The sequence below is a fragment of the Dendrobium catenatum genome, unplaced genomic scaffold (genome assembly GCF_001605985.2).
Source record: "Dendrobium catenatum unplaced genomic scaffold, ASM160598v2 fragScaff_scaffold_595, whole genome shotgun sequence".
NCBI lineage: Eukaryota > Viridiplantae > Streptophyta > Magnoliopsida > Asparagales > Orchidaceae > Dendrobium > Dendrobium catenatum.
In genome coordinates this window covers 31,520-48,055 of record NW_021319057.1, presented here as the reverse complement: position 1 = coordinate 48,055, position 16,536 = coordinate 31,520, and the positions used below count along the sequence as shown (strand labels likewise).

Here is a 16,536-nt window from a genome sequence, read left to right as displayed (position 1 = left end):
CATGTGAAGATGTTTCATGATGGTTTGATGCTAATATTTATAATAAAATTGTATTATAATTTAATAAATGTTTTAAATATATATTAATTTATTTATTTTAAAAAATATTTAATATAATTAAATAATTTATTTAATTATTTAAAAATTGTGGAAATTTAACCGGCCGGTTCAAAAGAATTGGGCAGGTTCACTGGTTCGCCGGTTGAACCAGTGGTTCTGACCGATTCAGTCCGGTTCGATGCAGAAGCGGTTCTCAGACTGGACTGGACCGGTCTTGTGACCAGTTCACGATTGAACCGGTCGAACTGGCCGGTCTGAATTTTAAAACAGTGCATTAAACAGAAGCCATCCGATGACCCAGTTAGGAAAGTTGAGGTATTAAATTTGACTTATGTTAAGAAAGGTAGAGGTGGACCTAAAAAGACTTGGTTAGAAAATATTAAAAATGATCTTTCTTTATTGGATTTAAATGAGAATTTGATTTTTAACATGACACAATGGCGAAAATGATTCATTTAGTCGACCCACGTACTTGGACAAAAGGTTGATGTTGTTGTTGTTGTTGTTGTTGTTGTATTCTCTGTAGTTTAAATTTACTATATTGCACTTTATTATTCAGCTACCTAATTTGTTGGGCTTGTAAGTGTAATCAATGAATTTGTTATTCATAGAGATGTACACTTGTTTAGAGTTGTTTTATTTATTTGTGCTTATTTAAAATTACTCTTGCATTACATAAAATATTTACTTCACCATAATTTGCATTTGAATATTTAGATTTATAAGCTTGTGTAATTTGGGTGTTAGTGGATTGATTTGATTAGCTAGTGTGGTCGAAATTTCATCACTATTGAACTTACTAGTAAGCATTCAATCACTCATTTACTTAGCATAACCTTAGCTATACTTGTGTGGTATCATTTGTAGAGCACCTCTTGTTAATTACAATTGTGCATATTCTAATAAATTTGAGTGCAATAAATTATATAATGGCAAATATTATACACTAATTATGTTATTTTACACATTGTGCATGTCATATTTCCTATACTTGTATCTTGAATGCTCAATTTTGTACATTTCAATTTTATATTATTAGCTTTTGTTAGTAGCTAGAGAGTAAGGAATTTAATTGGTTGATTTTCAAAGACGTTAAACAAACCAATGGAACGCACAACTCCAAACTAACTCCCCCTACTCTTGATGTGCCCTTGACTATCAATTCTAACTTATTAAACTGCATCATAATCAAATCCGATATCAATGAAAAAAAAGAAAATAGTGATTTGATCATCATAACATTTGATTTTCGTACAAATATCTAAAAACATTTTTAAAATAAGATACCTTGAAGCATCATTAAATTTGATGAGCCCGGAATAACTTTAAAGACAAATAATTGATAATTAGCACATGCAATACTCATAAATCACAAAAACAAAAAGACATATGGTATTAAAAAAATAGTTCAACAACTGCCTAATCCAATTAGCAAATCATAAAATTATCAATGCAATCCTTTCACATTTGCATCTTAGGCACTATTTGGCAAAAAATGATACACATCTAATTGTTTAATTCAAGATGTATCTAAGTGTCTCAATACAATATCAATGTCTAGGATTACTAGTCAGGAAATACTATTAGATTTTTACAATCATAAAATTCATCTAATATCAATCATGAGGCTCTGACAAATAAAATTTTAGCAATAAAAAATTAAAACTGAATAAGCAATCACCTCACTTTTCTTTGCAATTGGCCCACAACAGAGAAATTATGCAACTAATTTACAAATAGCATCAGTAACAACCAAAGGGGCAACAAGAAAGCTGAAGCATTGAACAGGATAGCAACAAAAAATGGATTGAGTTACATCCCAGAAAAAGCACAGTAAAGAATACCTGTGCCGTCCCCTCCCGTTTTCTTCAAACCGGTCATCATGCATGTAGAAGGCCCCTGCAGTCGGTACAGAAAAAGGTTCACTCTCCTTCTTTTCCTCCTCTTCGCCCGGATTCTTTTCCTTATACCCACCCATCTCACCGCCAGATCTCAGGCCAGACTCCTCGGGCAGAACTGACGAACCATCGAACTCTCCAACATCCCTGCTGCGCCCTCCCTCAAGAGTAGCCCTCTCCAAAACCTCGACCTCATCTTCACCTTCCATGTCCTCTTCCTCCACCTCCTCTCCTATCATTTCTTCCTCTTCCTGCTCCTCGTACTCCTCATCGTCGTATCCCGGCGCACCGCCTTCCCCTTCCAACTCATCATCTGATCGAATATCAAGCCTGTCCTTTCTAACCGGCTTACTTCCCCCCTCACCGCATGACCCCTCCCCGTCCTCGTCGTCACTTGCCTCCCTTCGACGCATCATCGACGGACGAAGCGAGTCCTCGGGATCACTATCGTACTCCACGTCCTCGCAATCCGCCATCGGACCCTTTATAAATTCCTAGGAACCAATATCCACAACTTTCTCGTACGGACAACGCCAAAGCTCAATCTAGGGTATTTTTTTCCGGGGCGCAATCTAGGGTTGAGTAGGGAAATATAGAAAACGGAGAGGAAAACGAACAAAGATGATATCAGGAAGGTGGGGAAGATGGATCCGTAATTGCAACAGAGAGAACCCGTGCTTCGATGAAGACGAGACAGTACCGGAATCTTAACGGCTGGTGTTCTACATTACCGGTGACTACTTCCTCTCCTGTTTATCCCCGAGCGGTTGGGTGCGACCGGAAAAAAAAAAGTAAAATATTACTGCATGTACTTACTTAATGCACTCAAAAAAAGACTAGCAATAGGAACCCGGACTTTTGATTTGCGTGTCTCGCGAGTGGAAATCGTGTTGCATCATGTTTAGAATGGGCAATCTCCGGTTCCTTCCAAATTGACCTGTATTTGAAGCCAGCTAAAATCGATGTCAATAATCAGTGTAAGCAGCTTATCTATTAGTTAATTCGGAGTTTTGATTATTAATAAAAAAATTTGATTCGAAATTTATATTTGTATGAATTTATTTTAATAAACTTAAAAGTTCTAATTAAACATATAATTTGCATGTTGTTCGTATTTAAATTTATTCTCATAATTAGATGAGAATCCTATTATGAGATAACATAAAATAAGAGAACATAGAATGTGAGAGGGAAAAAATATTGATTTTAAATTTATATGTGGAAACATTCAAATCTTACTTTAGGACTTATAAGGCTTCACTACGTAATAGTAGTGAGAAAGAGAGATTTTAAGTATTTTTGTCTTGTCCTTTTAATTGCCCTATAACCTTTTATGTATAGAGTTATGGGCTTATAAAAAAAATTATATAAAAAGCATACTCATTTACAAAAAGCGTGAGCACAATAGTAGCTAAAAATATAAATAAAATATTGACTGTCAATCTAGTGAGCTCATTGAACGAGTACAGTTATGATGCTCATGTTGGGTGATGACTGATGAGTGACTAGTATAGTTATACTAAGTAAAGAGTGGAGTGTATGTAATATGTGTGGTAAGAATTTCAGGCAAATATTCATTAATGATTATTAATGTTAAATTGATTAGAAATTATTAGTCTTAGAGTATTTAATGGGTTTGTAACTAGGGTTTGGGATAGAGAAGTGAAAATGCAACTGTGAAAAATTGCTCTATGGGTGCTGTGGCACAAGGGTTGACAGCGTCGCAACATTGAGTTCTCGAAAAAATGAAAAAAAAGGGAATTGGGTGTGCGTAGCGGTACCACGAAGCGCCACTGTGGTGTTGAATCTCAAGTGAGGATTTTCTAGGAGAATCTGGAAGATTCTTTAGGAGCTTTGATGCGCTTGGATGCTCAGCGCCACGACACTAGATAAAGCTAGTTGTTTCTAAATATTAAAATATCCAAATCTATATGACTATCCCATTCCATTCCCAACCAACCTTGCTGGTGAAGGAGAAGGATAAGAAGAGGGGGGGGGGAGAGGAAGGATTTTGGAGGCCGAAATCTGGAAATCATCCGTTCATGTGATTTGAAAAATTGTCGAGCTTGAGGTAGGCTTTCGATAGTATATTTTTTATTTCAATTCTAAAAATATCCATAAAAATATATGATTATAAATATATTTTTCTTAAGTTTGAACATTTTTCACTATATAACTTTTGGCATATCGTTACACACTTTGTTCTACATAATTTGACTATTAGAATGCAAAATTTTTACCCTTTGATTTGCTCTGTATGAATTTCTAATTTTTTTAAAAAAAACTATGTCACTTCTGCACATCAATATTATTAGCAAAGTGTGTTAATTTAGTATTCTACATATTTTTTATGAAATCGGTATAATTCTAAGAAATTTAACTGGTCATCCAAAATTTGGGCTTTTTGTATAAAATATGGTAATTAATATGCATATGCTTTAAATTACTCAGTTGTATATTACAATATCACATCATGTGCATGCACTGTATAACATTTTGGAGCTCTGTTATGGAAATGAAAGTGCACTTTTAATTTTGTGCTTAGGTCTAATATAAATATATATCTATTCGCGACTACTACTTTGTTTAGCTTTGACTTTGAGATAATTCTTTGTTGTACTATACTCTACTATATTTTGGCTATGCTCTGGACCTACCTCAAGCAGGTGAGAGGTCATAAATGGGAGTTATAAGTAGGCATTAACACGTGCATTTATGCATTTATATTCATTTGTGATATAGTATGCCAAAATTATAGAGTAAACAAAAAATATATTATTTTCTTTATTTTAAATATAAATTGTGAATTGTACTCTAATATGGGGAAAAGAGTTAGCCTACTAAGTTTATACTCAATCAGTTATTTAAAATATTTCAGGTAAAGGCAAAGGTCCCGTTGAATAGATTGATCTAAGGAGAAGAGAATCTGATATTTTAAGGTACATATGATTTAATAGTTCAAAATATATTTAAGTCTTTTATTACAATCATTATATTATGAGTTATTGTTATTTAAGTATTTTAAAAGAAATATTCTGGATGTTTATTTTTTACTATTTTAAATGATTAGAAGGCTCTAAAGAAATAAAAAGTTGGAATAAAAATAAATTAATTAATTAATAAAAGTTAGGGTAAAATCCTCTTTTAAGTCTTGGGGTGTTACAAAGTGGTATTAGAGTAACAATTTGGAGGAATTAAATTTATCCCAGAGCTGTAGAAAATGATTTGTAAGTCTTTGAAGATATATTTAGTGGTTGATGCTAATTTTTGTTTAGGTAATTGTAAGTCATTGAGCTTGTTATTGAACTTTCTTATTTTCAATAGTTTAAACTATTATTATAAATAGACTCTCAAGATCCTGAAGCAATCGATGGACAGAATTCCAATGTTGTTATAGTTCATAGTGCAACAAAAGAAATAACATCAGATTTAATGATGCTGTTTGATGAGTTGGTGGCTTAGTTGATGGGAGAAGCTTAGAGTAAGATGTTAGGAGTGAGAGGAGATGAGATATATCATCATTTATAGTTATTCTTGAGATTGAAACATTCATATTTTCAATGAGTTATACATCCTCGTGCTAAAGAATATTGGCTATTAAGGATGGAGAAATTACTTAATGGTATGTAGTGTTTAGGATATAGAAAAGTGCTATTGGCATCATTTCTTTTGGATGGAGAAGCTGAGCGCTGGTGGGTAGGCTAGTTGATGAGATAATATCATGTGATAAGATAATTGTGAACTAATATAAAACTTACTAGATTTGAAACATACTTAGATTTTTTTATATAAAATTTTAAAATAGACAGTTAATTTACATAAATATACATGCTAAATAAAGAAATAAAGTGATAAAGAAGAGTGTCAAACCCACAAGAAAATGATCTACAATATTGTAATAAAATTACTACTACTTACTCCAAATGCTTAAATTTATCCTGCTGAAATGAAAATATGATTTTGAGTTCCTACCATTGAACGACAATTAAGTAAATAAGTTGATGTTGCAACTCAGGCTCCTGAGTTTATGTTTTTGATGATATCAATTATTATTGATTGACTCTATATTTCTCTTAGGGGCTGTTTGGTTGCCTGAAAAAGAAATGCAGTGTAAAGTAAATACAATGTAAAATAAATGTTATGCATTTTAAATACTTTGAGCCTGTTTGGTTGTATGCAAAATAAACGAAGGAGAATTATTTCCCTTGTTTGGTTAGTTATATCCAGAGTAAAGTAAAAGCATTTTTTTTGTAATAATTTATTTTAGCATTAAAATAAGTATATTTATAAAAGATGTATATTTATAATAATTATTAGTATTTAGTATTATAAATTTTTTTATATAATTAAATTTATTTAAACCTAAATTGAATTAAATTAAAATTTATTTCAACCAGCTATTTCAGTAATACGAGCAGCTGCATGCACTCTTGCATCCCATGCTGATGTAATGCCCCGTGGTAATCTTTGTTTTCAGAACAAACAGGGGAGATTGGAGACGTAAAGATAGCTCTTTAGAGTGCCTTTTTTCTATGTACTCGTAGACCAGAATCATCTCTGAATGATCTTCACAGTAGCCGATGAGGGAGACGAGGTACTGGTGACGGATTCGGGAGAGTACAACGATCTCTGTTTGGAATTCAGGGTATCCCTGTCGCGAACCAGGCACGTCGCGCTTCACGGCGACTTTGGTGCCGTCGCCGAGGACTCCTTTGTACACTTTACTGAACCCGGCGGCGCCGATGAAGAGATTCTCTTCGAAATTGTTTGTCGCAAAGATGACTTCCGAATAAGATATTTGGAGGTCGAGATTAAGCCGCCGGGAAGCAGAGCTCTTTGGTGTTCTATCGGCAGAGGAAGCGGCAACGCCGGAAGACCGATAATGCTTCGGATTTCTCATCCAGTAAATTTATAACCCGTTCAATATGAGCGGGTTTCTAATTCACGCGAAACAAGCCCCTTAATACACGCCTAATACTTCAGCGGATTTTCTTTTGATCCTCTCAAAATTAGCCAAACAATCAAATTTAATAAATACATGTAATTGTTTTACTTTACACTCATAATTCAGGCAACCAAACAGCCCCTTAGTATTTGTAGTGCATATTTATTTGTGTGAGCATTCATTGTGTGTTTTCCTTTAAAGAAATCTTAAAGAGAGAGCTTAGAACTTGGGAGAGAAAGGGTGGAGTGTTGCAACTTAAGCTTATGATTTTATGTTTTTGATGATAATAAATATTATGGCTCGTATCATATTGCCTACTTATATTTGTAATATATTTATATTTATGTGTGTACTAACTTTTCAAGAATACCATGCACCATTGTTGACCTCATTTTTGTATGACGTCACTTTTAACTCCTCCCTGAGTTCTAGATCCTATGATTTTCCTAACTTCTAGCCCTTAGACCCAGCCCAGATCTTAATTCAATCCAAACCCATAATCCAGGGTTAAAGACTTAGGTTCCAAAACACTTTCTAGGTGATTTTTTTTTCATTACTTCCAAAATCTAGTCAATTGGCATCTGATTCAGGATCTGCCAATTGTATATTGATGCGACATGTCTTTAGTGTCAACCCTCCAAATTTGAGCTCATTTGGAGGACTCTAACCCCATAAACTTAATCCAGCTCCAAAGATTGCAAAACCTTCAAATATTTACAATCAATGCCACTAGGCCTTTCACCTAGTGGAATTTGACTTTGGAGCCCCCTCCAAACCCATTGATCACCTCTAATACCTTGATATTGATTTGTTGAACAATACACCTTTCCAGGCTCAATTTGACCAAGAATTGACTCAGAGCCAAAATGACTAAAATGCCCTTCAAGGGGATTTTTGGACTTTTGGCCTAAATTTAATTTGATTTGACAATCAATCTTTGAAATCTTCCTCAAATGTTTTCAAATGACCTTTGGAACCCCTTGGACTCAATTCCAACCATGGGTCAACTTGGTTGACCAAGTCAAGCCATTTTGACCTTAAGGCCTCTTAAGGGTCAAAATGTCCATTTTGACCCAATTGATCCTCTACACTTTGACATCCCATTCATTAGGTTCATGGGATCAAATTGAATTCAATTGACCTAATTCTTGGTCTTAGGTCAGCTTGGTTGACCAAGTCAACCAAGTTTGACTAAATGACCTATACACTCTTCCTTCCATCCAAACCCTTGAACCAAGACCATTTCAATCTCATTTTGAGCTTAAAGGGTGGCTCCTTGGACTCCCAAGAGACCTCTCTTAAAGACCTAAGCCTTGGGCTCACTTGGGTTAGCCTTTAGCTTGACCCAAGTGCCCAAAGATAGTCCCCCTTTGAATCATTTCTCAACCTTGATTAAATTGAATCCAAACTGTGGTGGCATTAGGTCTCCCATGACCCAATACACCTCCCTTAACCAGCTCAGCCTTTGAGTCACCTTGGGTCAAGAGTTAGGCTAATCCAAAATGGCCAAAATTCCTTGGGATTGAGCCTATTCCTGTCCTAAGTCAAATTGAATTTGATCAACACATCCATTAGGTGGCCCTAGGTCCAATACACCTCATACAGCCAGCCCATGCCTTGGGTTGACTTGTGTCAAACTTTAGGCTAGCTCAAAGTAGCCAAAACTATATAGACCCGAGCCATTTTTGAACCTAAATCAAATTGAACACAATTGCCACTTGCATTGGGTGGACCAGACCCAGACCCACCTCCCACATCAACCCCAAGGTCTGGCCTAACCTGGTTTGAGCCCAAACCGACCCGAACCAAGCAGATTTGGATCAACTCTAGCCATCTTTGAACCCAGGTCAAATTGAACCCAATTTCCACTTGCATTGGGTGGACCAGACCTAGACCTATCTCCCACATCAAGCCCAAGGTCTGGCCTAACCTGGATTGAGCTCAATTTGTCCCAAACTGAGCAGGTTTAGGTCAAGCCAAGCCACCAGATCAAATTGAACCTCTCTAGACCCAATTGAGCTCACCCTCGACTCCAGCACTTCCCCATCCTTCCTTCTACGTCAACCCGAAAAGTCCTATGGTTCCAGGTCCTGATTGAATCTATGTTGAGCTTAATTCCAGTGTTAATGTTATTTTAATTATTGCATTTATTGCTTGAATTTAATTCCCTAGGACCTAAAATTTTGGGAGAGTTAATTTGGCCATGTCCCTGACATGCCCAAATTTTATCTCCCCTGTTTGAGATGTTTAAGGGCATTAGATTCCAATTTTGGATCTAAGGGTCATAGGTTGACCCTTAAATCCAAATTGGAATTGTGACCTATCAAATAGGAATTAGGATCAGATTTTGTGTGTGCTAGTGATGTGTAGTATAGGGAGTCTAGAGCCAGTGATTTTACCCCAATCCAAGCTTAGGATAGCTCCCTAGGATTTCCTTAAGATGACTTAGAGATCACCTTAGGTGGCTTAGTTAGCCACCTTAGAAGGTTCCAATTAGGCCCAAATTTGGTGTGTTGAGGCCTTGGGATTAGGTGATCCCATGGTTTAAATCTTATCAAGTTTGGGGCCCATTTGATCCACCAAATAGGAGCCATAGTACTCCCCCCTTAGAATCACCCTTTGGCCTTAATAAAATTCTAATAAATCTAGATTAATTCCTAAAATTCCTTAAAATACCTCTAACTGACCTCAATTGATTCATAAATTAGTATAAATTTAAATCCCTTTAATTCAACATTAAAATCCACTTTAATTTAATTTTAAATTAAAATCAATGTTTAATCAATTTTAATTGATTAAAATTTATTAAAAATCCCAAAAAATATTTAAACACTTGATGATCTCCCCTTGGATCATTTCTGATCTTTGGAGTTGATTTCAAGAAGTTTAGGATTCACTTGGGTTTAACTATGTAAAAGGCTTCTTAATTAAGGTAATTAAATAATCCTAATAAATACCTAAACTTCCAAAATTCATTGTTAATTGTAGAAAATTCAAAATCAATCAAGTTGAGTGGCTAATGAATCTAATTAAAATATAGTATTTTTCCAAAAATGTCAAATCTCTAAAATCTGGTCAAAGTCAAAAAGTCAACATTTTGGTCAACCCTAGGTCAAAATCGGGTTAAAACTTCTAAAAATCATAACTTTTCATAAAAAACTCCAAATTGAATGTACCACCTATCTAACAACTCATAATAAGGTCTAGTATTTATGAAAAATATGAAACTTTTAAGTTTTCTTCTAATTCTAAAAACCAACTTTTGACCCCTTAGTTAACATATCTAGTTGTTTCCCTAAAACCTAATAACTCACTCAAACTCCAAAATTTTCTAAGTAGGTTAATAATATTCTCAACCAATATTTTAAAATAAATAATTAATTATTTATAATATTAATCCACTCCTTTAATTCCAACCAATTTAAATTAACTTAATCAACCTCGATTACTTCTGGGTAACCCAAGCCTACGAGGCTATTAGCTTAGCCCCAAGGAAGGTGAAATAAACTTCACGGCCTCGGTGTGAAACAAAGGTAGTGATCAATCAATTCTTAAAATATATTTAACTAAAATTCTTAATATATTAATATTTAAACTTTAATCTAAATTTCCCTTTAAACCTTAACAAACTCAAATACTAGATAACTTTAACTAACCACCCAACTTAGGATCTACCCCAGCCACACGACCTTTAACACACACTTTAGATGGTTTGCTAGGACAACCAACTCTAGATCTAGGTTAGGCCGGTGTTTACTTTACTGCTGTGTGCCGGATGTTTTATGATTTTACTGCATGTTGTGGATGAAATTGCCTTGCTGTGTCTGCTTACTTTTTCCTGCACTCTATGGATGATTGATGTATTTGGCGACTAGATTACCTTTAGGATATGAGCGATCTAGATGTTCACATAATTTTTTGCAGGTGTCCACACTCATGCAAGGCAATAAAAAAGGGGGCTAAATCAATAAAATAAAATTCAATTATTATAAATGCTTGCATAGGTGATTCAACTGCTAAAGCCCCCCCCCCCCCTAAATAAAAAGAGCGTGGCAAGTGTGTTTATTTCTTTTTCTGCATATATATAACTGCTTGGGAACATTCTAATTTATTAACTGCTTAGGATAACCCTGCAAGAGAGTCTAGAATTTTTCATTCTCATGTAAATATAATTTGTGCAAGTGTTAAGTGTTGTGAAAGTGAAGCTTTGAATTGGGATACATAAATTCAAAGTTTGGACTTCAAAGAGAAAAGGACACCCCTTAGGAGAGTAGCCCTATTCTATTTGGAGAACCAAATTTGGATTATTTCTTTCCTACCTAAAGAGGAAAGACTGGCCTTCCCCTCAAAGGAAGTGCCATCTTATCCATTTGGGTAGTCTACCACGAAGAATTCAAGGAGCCTGATGGAGATGAACCTGAAGGAGAACAAGATCGAAGACTTAAAGGCAAAAAGTATCCAATTCAAAACCACTTGCGTCCCTACTAGGTTTAGAATCTGGGTTATTGTCAGTGGTGCCTGGCCACTTTACTTTCTGCAAAATTCTGGTTTGTAATAAGCAAGGTAACTTTGCCTATGAATATTTATTAATTAATTCATTTATATTTGATGTGTTGAGATGATTGCCTTTAGGATTGCATGCTTTTCTTAGTTTTTTTAGCATTTGTGTGCCACTTTTATTTTCATCTGGATACGTGAGACTCGTAAGGGAGTGAAAATTTTATACTCATAATCTTAAAGTTTAAAATTTAGTGAGTCTAAATAGCATAGAAATATAACGAATCTAGGGAATTAGTCGAGGATCGACCCCGGGGTCGCATGCATGTTTCTGCACTCCTTTTTTCCTTGCTTTAGACCCTTTCCCTCCTGCTGGTAGAGTCCGGATAGTCTGACCTATGAGGATGAGGTGCCAGACCTGGGGAAGTCCAGTCTTCTAAAAAATTATTTTTTAAGCCTGTTTTTAACTTTCAAGCATATTTGATTTGAAGTTGTTAACTAGCATGCATTGCATTAGAAATAAATTAAAAGAGTCAAAATTTTAATTGCATTAGTCTTTAGCATTTTGCATCCAACATAAGTCAAAGGGGCCAATTAGGAAAATCTCTAGATGTCGGCCCCAACTCTCCAAAACTATTAAATAAAATGTCCATACCACTCTTTCATAAAAGACCAGATTTATCTATTTTAAATCAATTAGGTGGTTAGCTGGCTCCCCAATCCAGGCCGGGGTAAGTCCAGACCTTGCACTTTATTAGTTAGGTTCGGACGACTGTGGTCCAGTATCTAAATTAGATTTAGGATACGGGGCAGATGTTTAATTATAAGATCCCAAACTTCAGGAATATAATCCCAAATTTCTAATAGAATGCTCAACTCTAATTAAATCTTCTTTCAATCCTAAAATGTAAAGCCCAACACTTAGAGATTAAGTTGGGACACTTACGGATGGTTCCGGAATCCCAAAGTGTCCCTTACTCCTTTTCCCCTGACTCTGTTAATAACTGCTCAATTTTGATCCATTCCCTTTTGAGTTTCCAAAATTCACCTCTCTTTTTTATATCACTCCAAGAAAATCTAACAAAATTTCGTCCCTATTTTAATCGAGAGTTTTCATAGGGGACTCCGTCTCCCTACGATGTAATTAACTTCGAGGGCTTGTACTCGTAGGAGATTTAAAACCACACATTCAACTGATTTCAAAAATTGATTTTTCAAAATTTATATTGATTTCCTTTGAGAGAGATCAAAGAATGATCATTATTATCAAATTCAAAGAATTATCATCGAATGGTATTTTCTCCCTTCGGGGAGATACACCTTTCTTTGATAAGGCTTTGGATGTAAAATCAACTATCACACTTCTTGAATATTGTACATGGATATTCAGTTGAACTTAATTTTGACCCTTTGGTGCCATATGAAGTTCTCTTTAGCATCCGGTTGCAATATTCGAGATAAGATTCGTAATTCTAAATTTGAACACCATTATGAAATTTTATTTTCACCTTTCAAGGTGATGTACTTTTCTAACGGGATGATTCAATTTTAGAATTAGAATTTAGCTTTAACTCCCAAAAAAACCAAGCTTTCCAAAACCTGTTTCCAAAATTCCACCAACAAAAAAATGGCACACCTGGTAGGACATAATCTCTCTCTCCATCTTTAATAGTGATGAAATTTTGTCTCATCGGTAGTTTTAACTACCATTTCTTCCGTTGGTCCCTCTACCCATTTCTCTCTTGGGTGAGTGTGGCCAACATCTAGAATAAAATGTGCATTGAAGAGAGGTTCTACCGCCAATTTCTTTTTGATACTAACTGTCTGTTCTGATTTTGACCTTTTGCCCCCCGGGTCAACCGGTGAGGCAACAGTGTCAAATCAGATATTTGGGACATCCTTTTCAATCATATGAGTTTATAATTAATAATTTTTGATCTAATATATAAATTCTTAAGATTGCAAGGAATTTGAAGATCCTAATTTTAGTATTTTGAAATACCCTAGCCGTAACCCCCTCACTTCCCTTCTCGACCTTTAGAAGTGGGAAGGGTTAGGCTGCTTACTTTACTTGAGTTTTCTAACAGTTCCATAAGCCTTCAGGCAAGGGGAAACTCTGCCTGTTGTGTTTTAGAATTGGTGAGAACACTTCAAATGTCACAATATTCAAATTTTATTTTAAAACTTTCTTCAAATTTCAAGTCATCGCATGCTGCCCCATAGGATCCCTCTATGGGTTAACATGTGTTACAAAATCTAAATCTCCTCTGGCACATACATTGTCTCTTTATCCCACTAGTGTGTGTTGGGTGATATTCTCTACCACTTAACATGATGCACTAGGGAGGTGTTGAGATTATCTTATGAGCCTTAATTTTTCAAAAAAAAAATCTCTTCTAAAAGAAATCTAATTCCAATCCCCTCTTTAATTTTCAGAAAATTTCAAATGGCTAGAAAATTAATCTTCTCCTTCAACCGAGAGCTTTCCTCAACAGTGAATGACCAGGGAAACACTATCATTTTTGGGATGGGATTCAATACAATCAAGTTCTCCATGGACGGACATCAAATAGTTAGCTTGGATGCCAGTAAGGAAGTTCCCCCAGTGGTTGAGTTGATTTTGGGATATGCACCTACCTTGCTAGTAGGCAGTGATGAGCAGAAACAATCTGAAACAGTTGTTGAGGTGTCCACTGAGGTTAAATCTATTTTTGAGGAAGGATCCAGTTCTAGTCTTACCTTTGCCACTAAGAACTAGAAAAAGAACTATCTGAGGAGACTTAGGATGATGATATCTAAGGCTATGAGAATTGTACCTTTTAAGACTAGCCCGAGTAGAGCCTGAGGCTGCTGAGGAGCTACTTATTCCTGCTTCCTCTCCTCTCCTTAAGGGGAGTCGCTTCTTTTCCCTCGCTGCTGCTCAGGGCGAGGAGAGGGCAGCTAGGATAGCCCGTTCCCCACCATGCCCAGTTGACTATTCAACCAAGAGAACTCCGAAAGAAAAACACCTCCAGATGATAAGGACATTAAGGAACATAATTCACACCTATGCTGCACAGTCTGGGCAGACTAAGGAGGAGTATGTAAAACAGTTAAAGGGAGTCATCTCCCATCTCTTCTAGAAGGAGATCTTGAAAGAAGAAGTTTCTGAGGCAAAGAACTTAACCCCTCAGCCTATGAGAAAGATCAAGAAGTATGTCAAACAACTTGTCACCTCAATGCTATTTGATGGGTATCATTGGGTGCCAAGCCTTCCATCCTCTAAAATGGAAGGTATTGTGTTAACTGGGTATGAGAGAGGCCACAATTCTGTTGGTAAACCCCCGGCACCCCCTTCTAAGCATGTAAAGTTAACCTCAGTGATTGTCAAGCCAAAGGAGACTGAAATTCAAAGACATGTAGATGTTAAGGGCAAGAGGCCTAAGTCCCCTGAGCAGAATTTTGTGCCCAAAAGAACTAAGTTGGAGAACTTACCACCACCTCCCAGAACTTCTAGGTTCATTCTTCAACTCCAACGAGTTCCAGTCACTCCTCCTCCAGTCCTAGTTAATTAAATGGATGTTTCTGTCAGTACTCCAGATGTCACAATCAATAGTGTTCCTTCCGTCAGTTTAGTTCAAGATTCAGTCACCACCACCACCACTACTGCCCTAGTTGATGACCCCCAAGATCTGAGTGTCATTCCTAGGCTCCCTAGTCAGGTGTCTCAGGACCTTACCTTGCCAGATATAAGAGCCATCACCTTACAAGCTCCTGCTTTGCCCCCCGAGGTATATGTCCCTCACCCCATAGAGGATGCCACTCTTCTGACTGCCAGCTCTAGGATAGTCAAAGAGGAGAGAATTGACCAGGATCTAGAGATGAAAGATGAACCAATTCTGGAGCTTCAACCGGATCCTAATCCAAAGCTTACATAAATCATCTCCTGATTGGATTATGAAGAATTATTTGATATGGCTGAGTATAAAGGGTACTTCCCCCTTAACCCCAAGTCAATTGGGGATAGACCGATTGAGGAGGTAGTAAAATAGATAAGAAATATTCTGTTGAATAGGGAAGGAATGGCCTCTTTTGACTCAGATTTGGATGACCTCCTCGGAGATGAAGATGATTATGTTAGTAGCATTTGTATGGTTGAAACCAGGGGGTCTAATAAAGAAGCTGAACCCAGCAAGCGTCGACTTGTTAAAGATGAAGATTCACCTGCTATTCAGTCAGATTTAGATGAGTTAATAAAAGCTAGAGATGAAGAGCATATAAGAAACTTGGAGACTCAGTTAGCAGGCATGATGTCACAAGTTAAGAAAATACAAGAAAGGTTGGATAAATCACAACAAGAGTCGCTTAAAATCCAGCAATCAGCTCGAGAGATCACAGAAAAAGCTAAACGGGCATAATCTTTTTCCAAATCTTTCGATTCAGCATCTGTGATTCCTCCTTGCTCACCAAAAGCACCTCCAGTTCAGCTCACAGTTTCCACCGCCCCTCCAATTCTGCCTTAGAAAGACATTAAACAACTAATTGAGGACTAGGTAAGGGAGGCCTTAGCTCTTTCACAAGGGACCGCGTCTATTCCAATGGGTAGACCCTACCCTGAGGAGTATGACTCAGTCCCTTATCTAAAGGGTTTTGTGCCAACGTCATTTAAAATTTTCATCGGAGTTGAAAACCCGAGACAGCATCTGGCCCACTTCCAAGTGAGCTATTGTAATGCAGGAGGGTCAGATGCTCTACTTTTTCACCAATTTATAAGTAGCCTGTTCGGCATTGCTTTTGAGTGGTACGCGGATCTGCCCAATGGTTCAATAAGAACCTTTTGCGATCTAGAAAATCTTTTTTTAAAGAGATTTTTTGGAGCGCAACAATACACCACTGTGGGCGGTCTTGTTATTGAAAAGCAAAAGCAGGGAGAGTCTCTGGTCGAATACATCTTGAGATGGAAGAACCTCTCGATGAAGTGTGAACCCTAGTTGTAAGAGCAACATGCCGTGGAAATTCTTTTAAAGAATATTCATGGCCCGATTGCTTTTCTCCTGAAGGGTTTCACTATTAAAACTTTTGAAAAACTTCTCAACAAGGCTAGCAATTTGCAGGAAGAGGCTCTTAGAATGCCATTCTTACGAGAGCAGCCTGAAT

The 16,536-nt window shown here is 36.5% G+C and overlaps 2 protein-coding genes across 4 annotated transcripts in view; both read right to left on the bottom strand.

Moving 5' to 3' along the window:
* Window positions 1-2,742, bottom strand: part of LOC110103923 (protein MLN51 homolog) — a 53,547-nt gene extending 50,805 nt beyond the window's left edge. For 2 of the 3 annotated variants that reach the window (XM_020832814.2, XM_028694925.1), the window contains exon 1: window positions 1,905-2,741. In XM_020832814.2, coding sequence (XP_020688473.1) covers window positions 1,905-2,434 — 530 coding nt within the window. In that variant the 5' untranslated portion in view covers window positions 2,435-2,741. Of the gene's footprint in view, window positions 1-1,904 lie in introns of all 3 variants that reach the window. The other variant, XM_028694926.1, reaches the window with a different exon arrangement.
* A 3,618-nt stretch (window positions 2,743-6,360) lies between these two features.
* Window positions 6,361-6,858, bottom strand: LOC110103924 (probable receptor-like protein kinase At2g23200). Its single transcript, XM_020832815.1, has one exon. The coding sequence runs from the start codon at window positions 6,856-6,858 to the stop codon at window positions 6,361-6,363; it is 498 nt and encodes a 165-aa protein (XP_020688474.1).
* Between the last annotated feature and the right edge of the window lie 9,678 nt (window positions 6,859-16,536).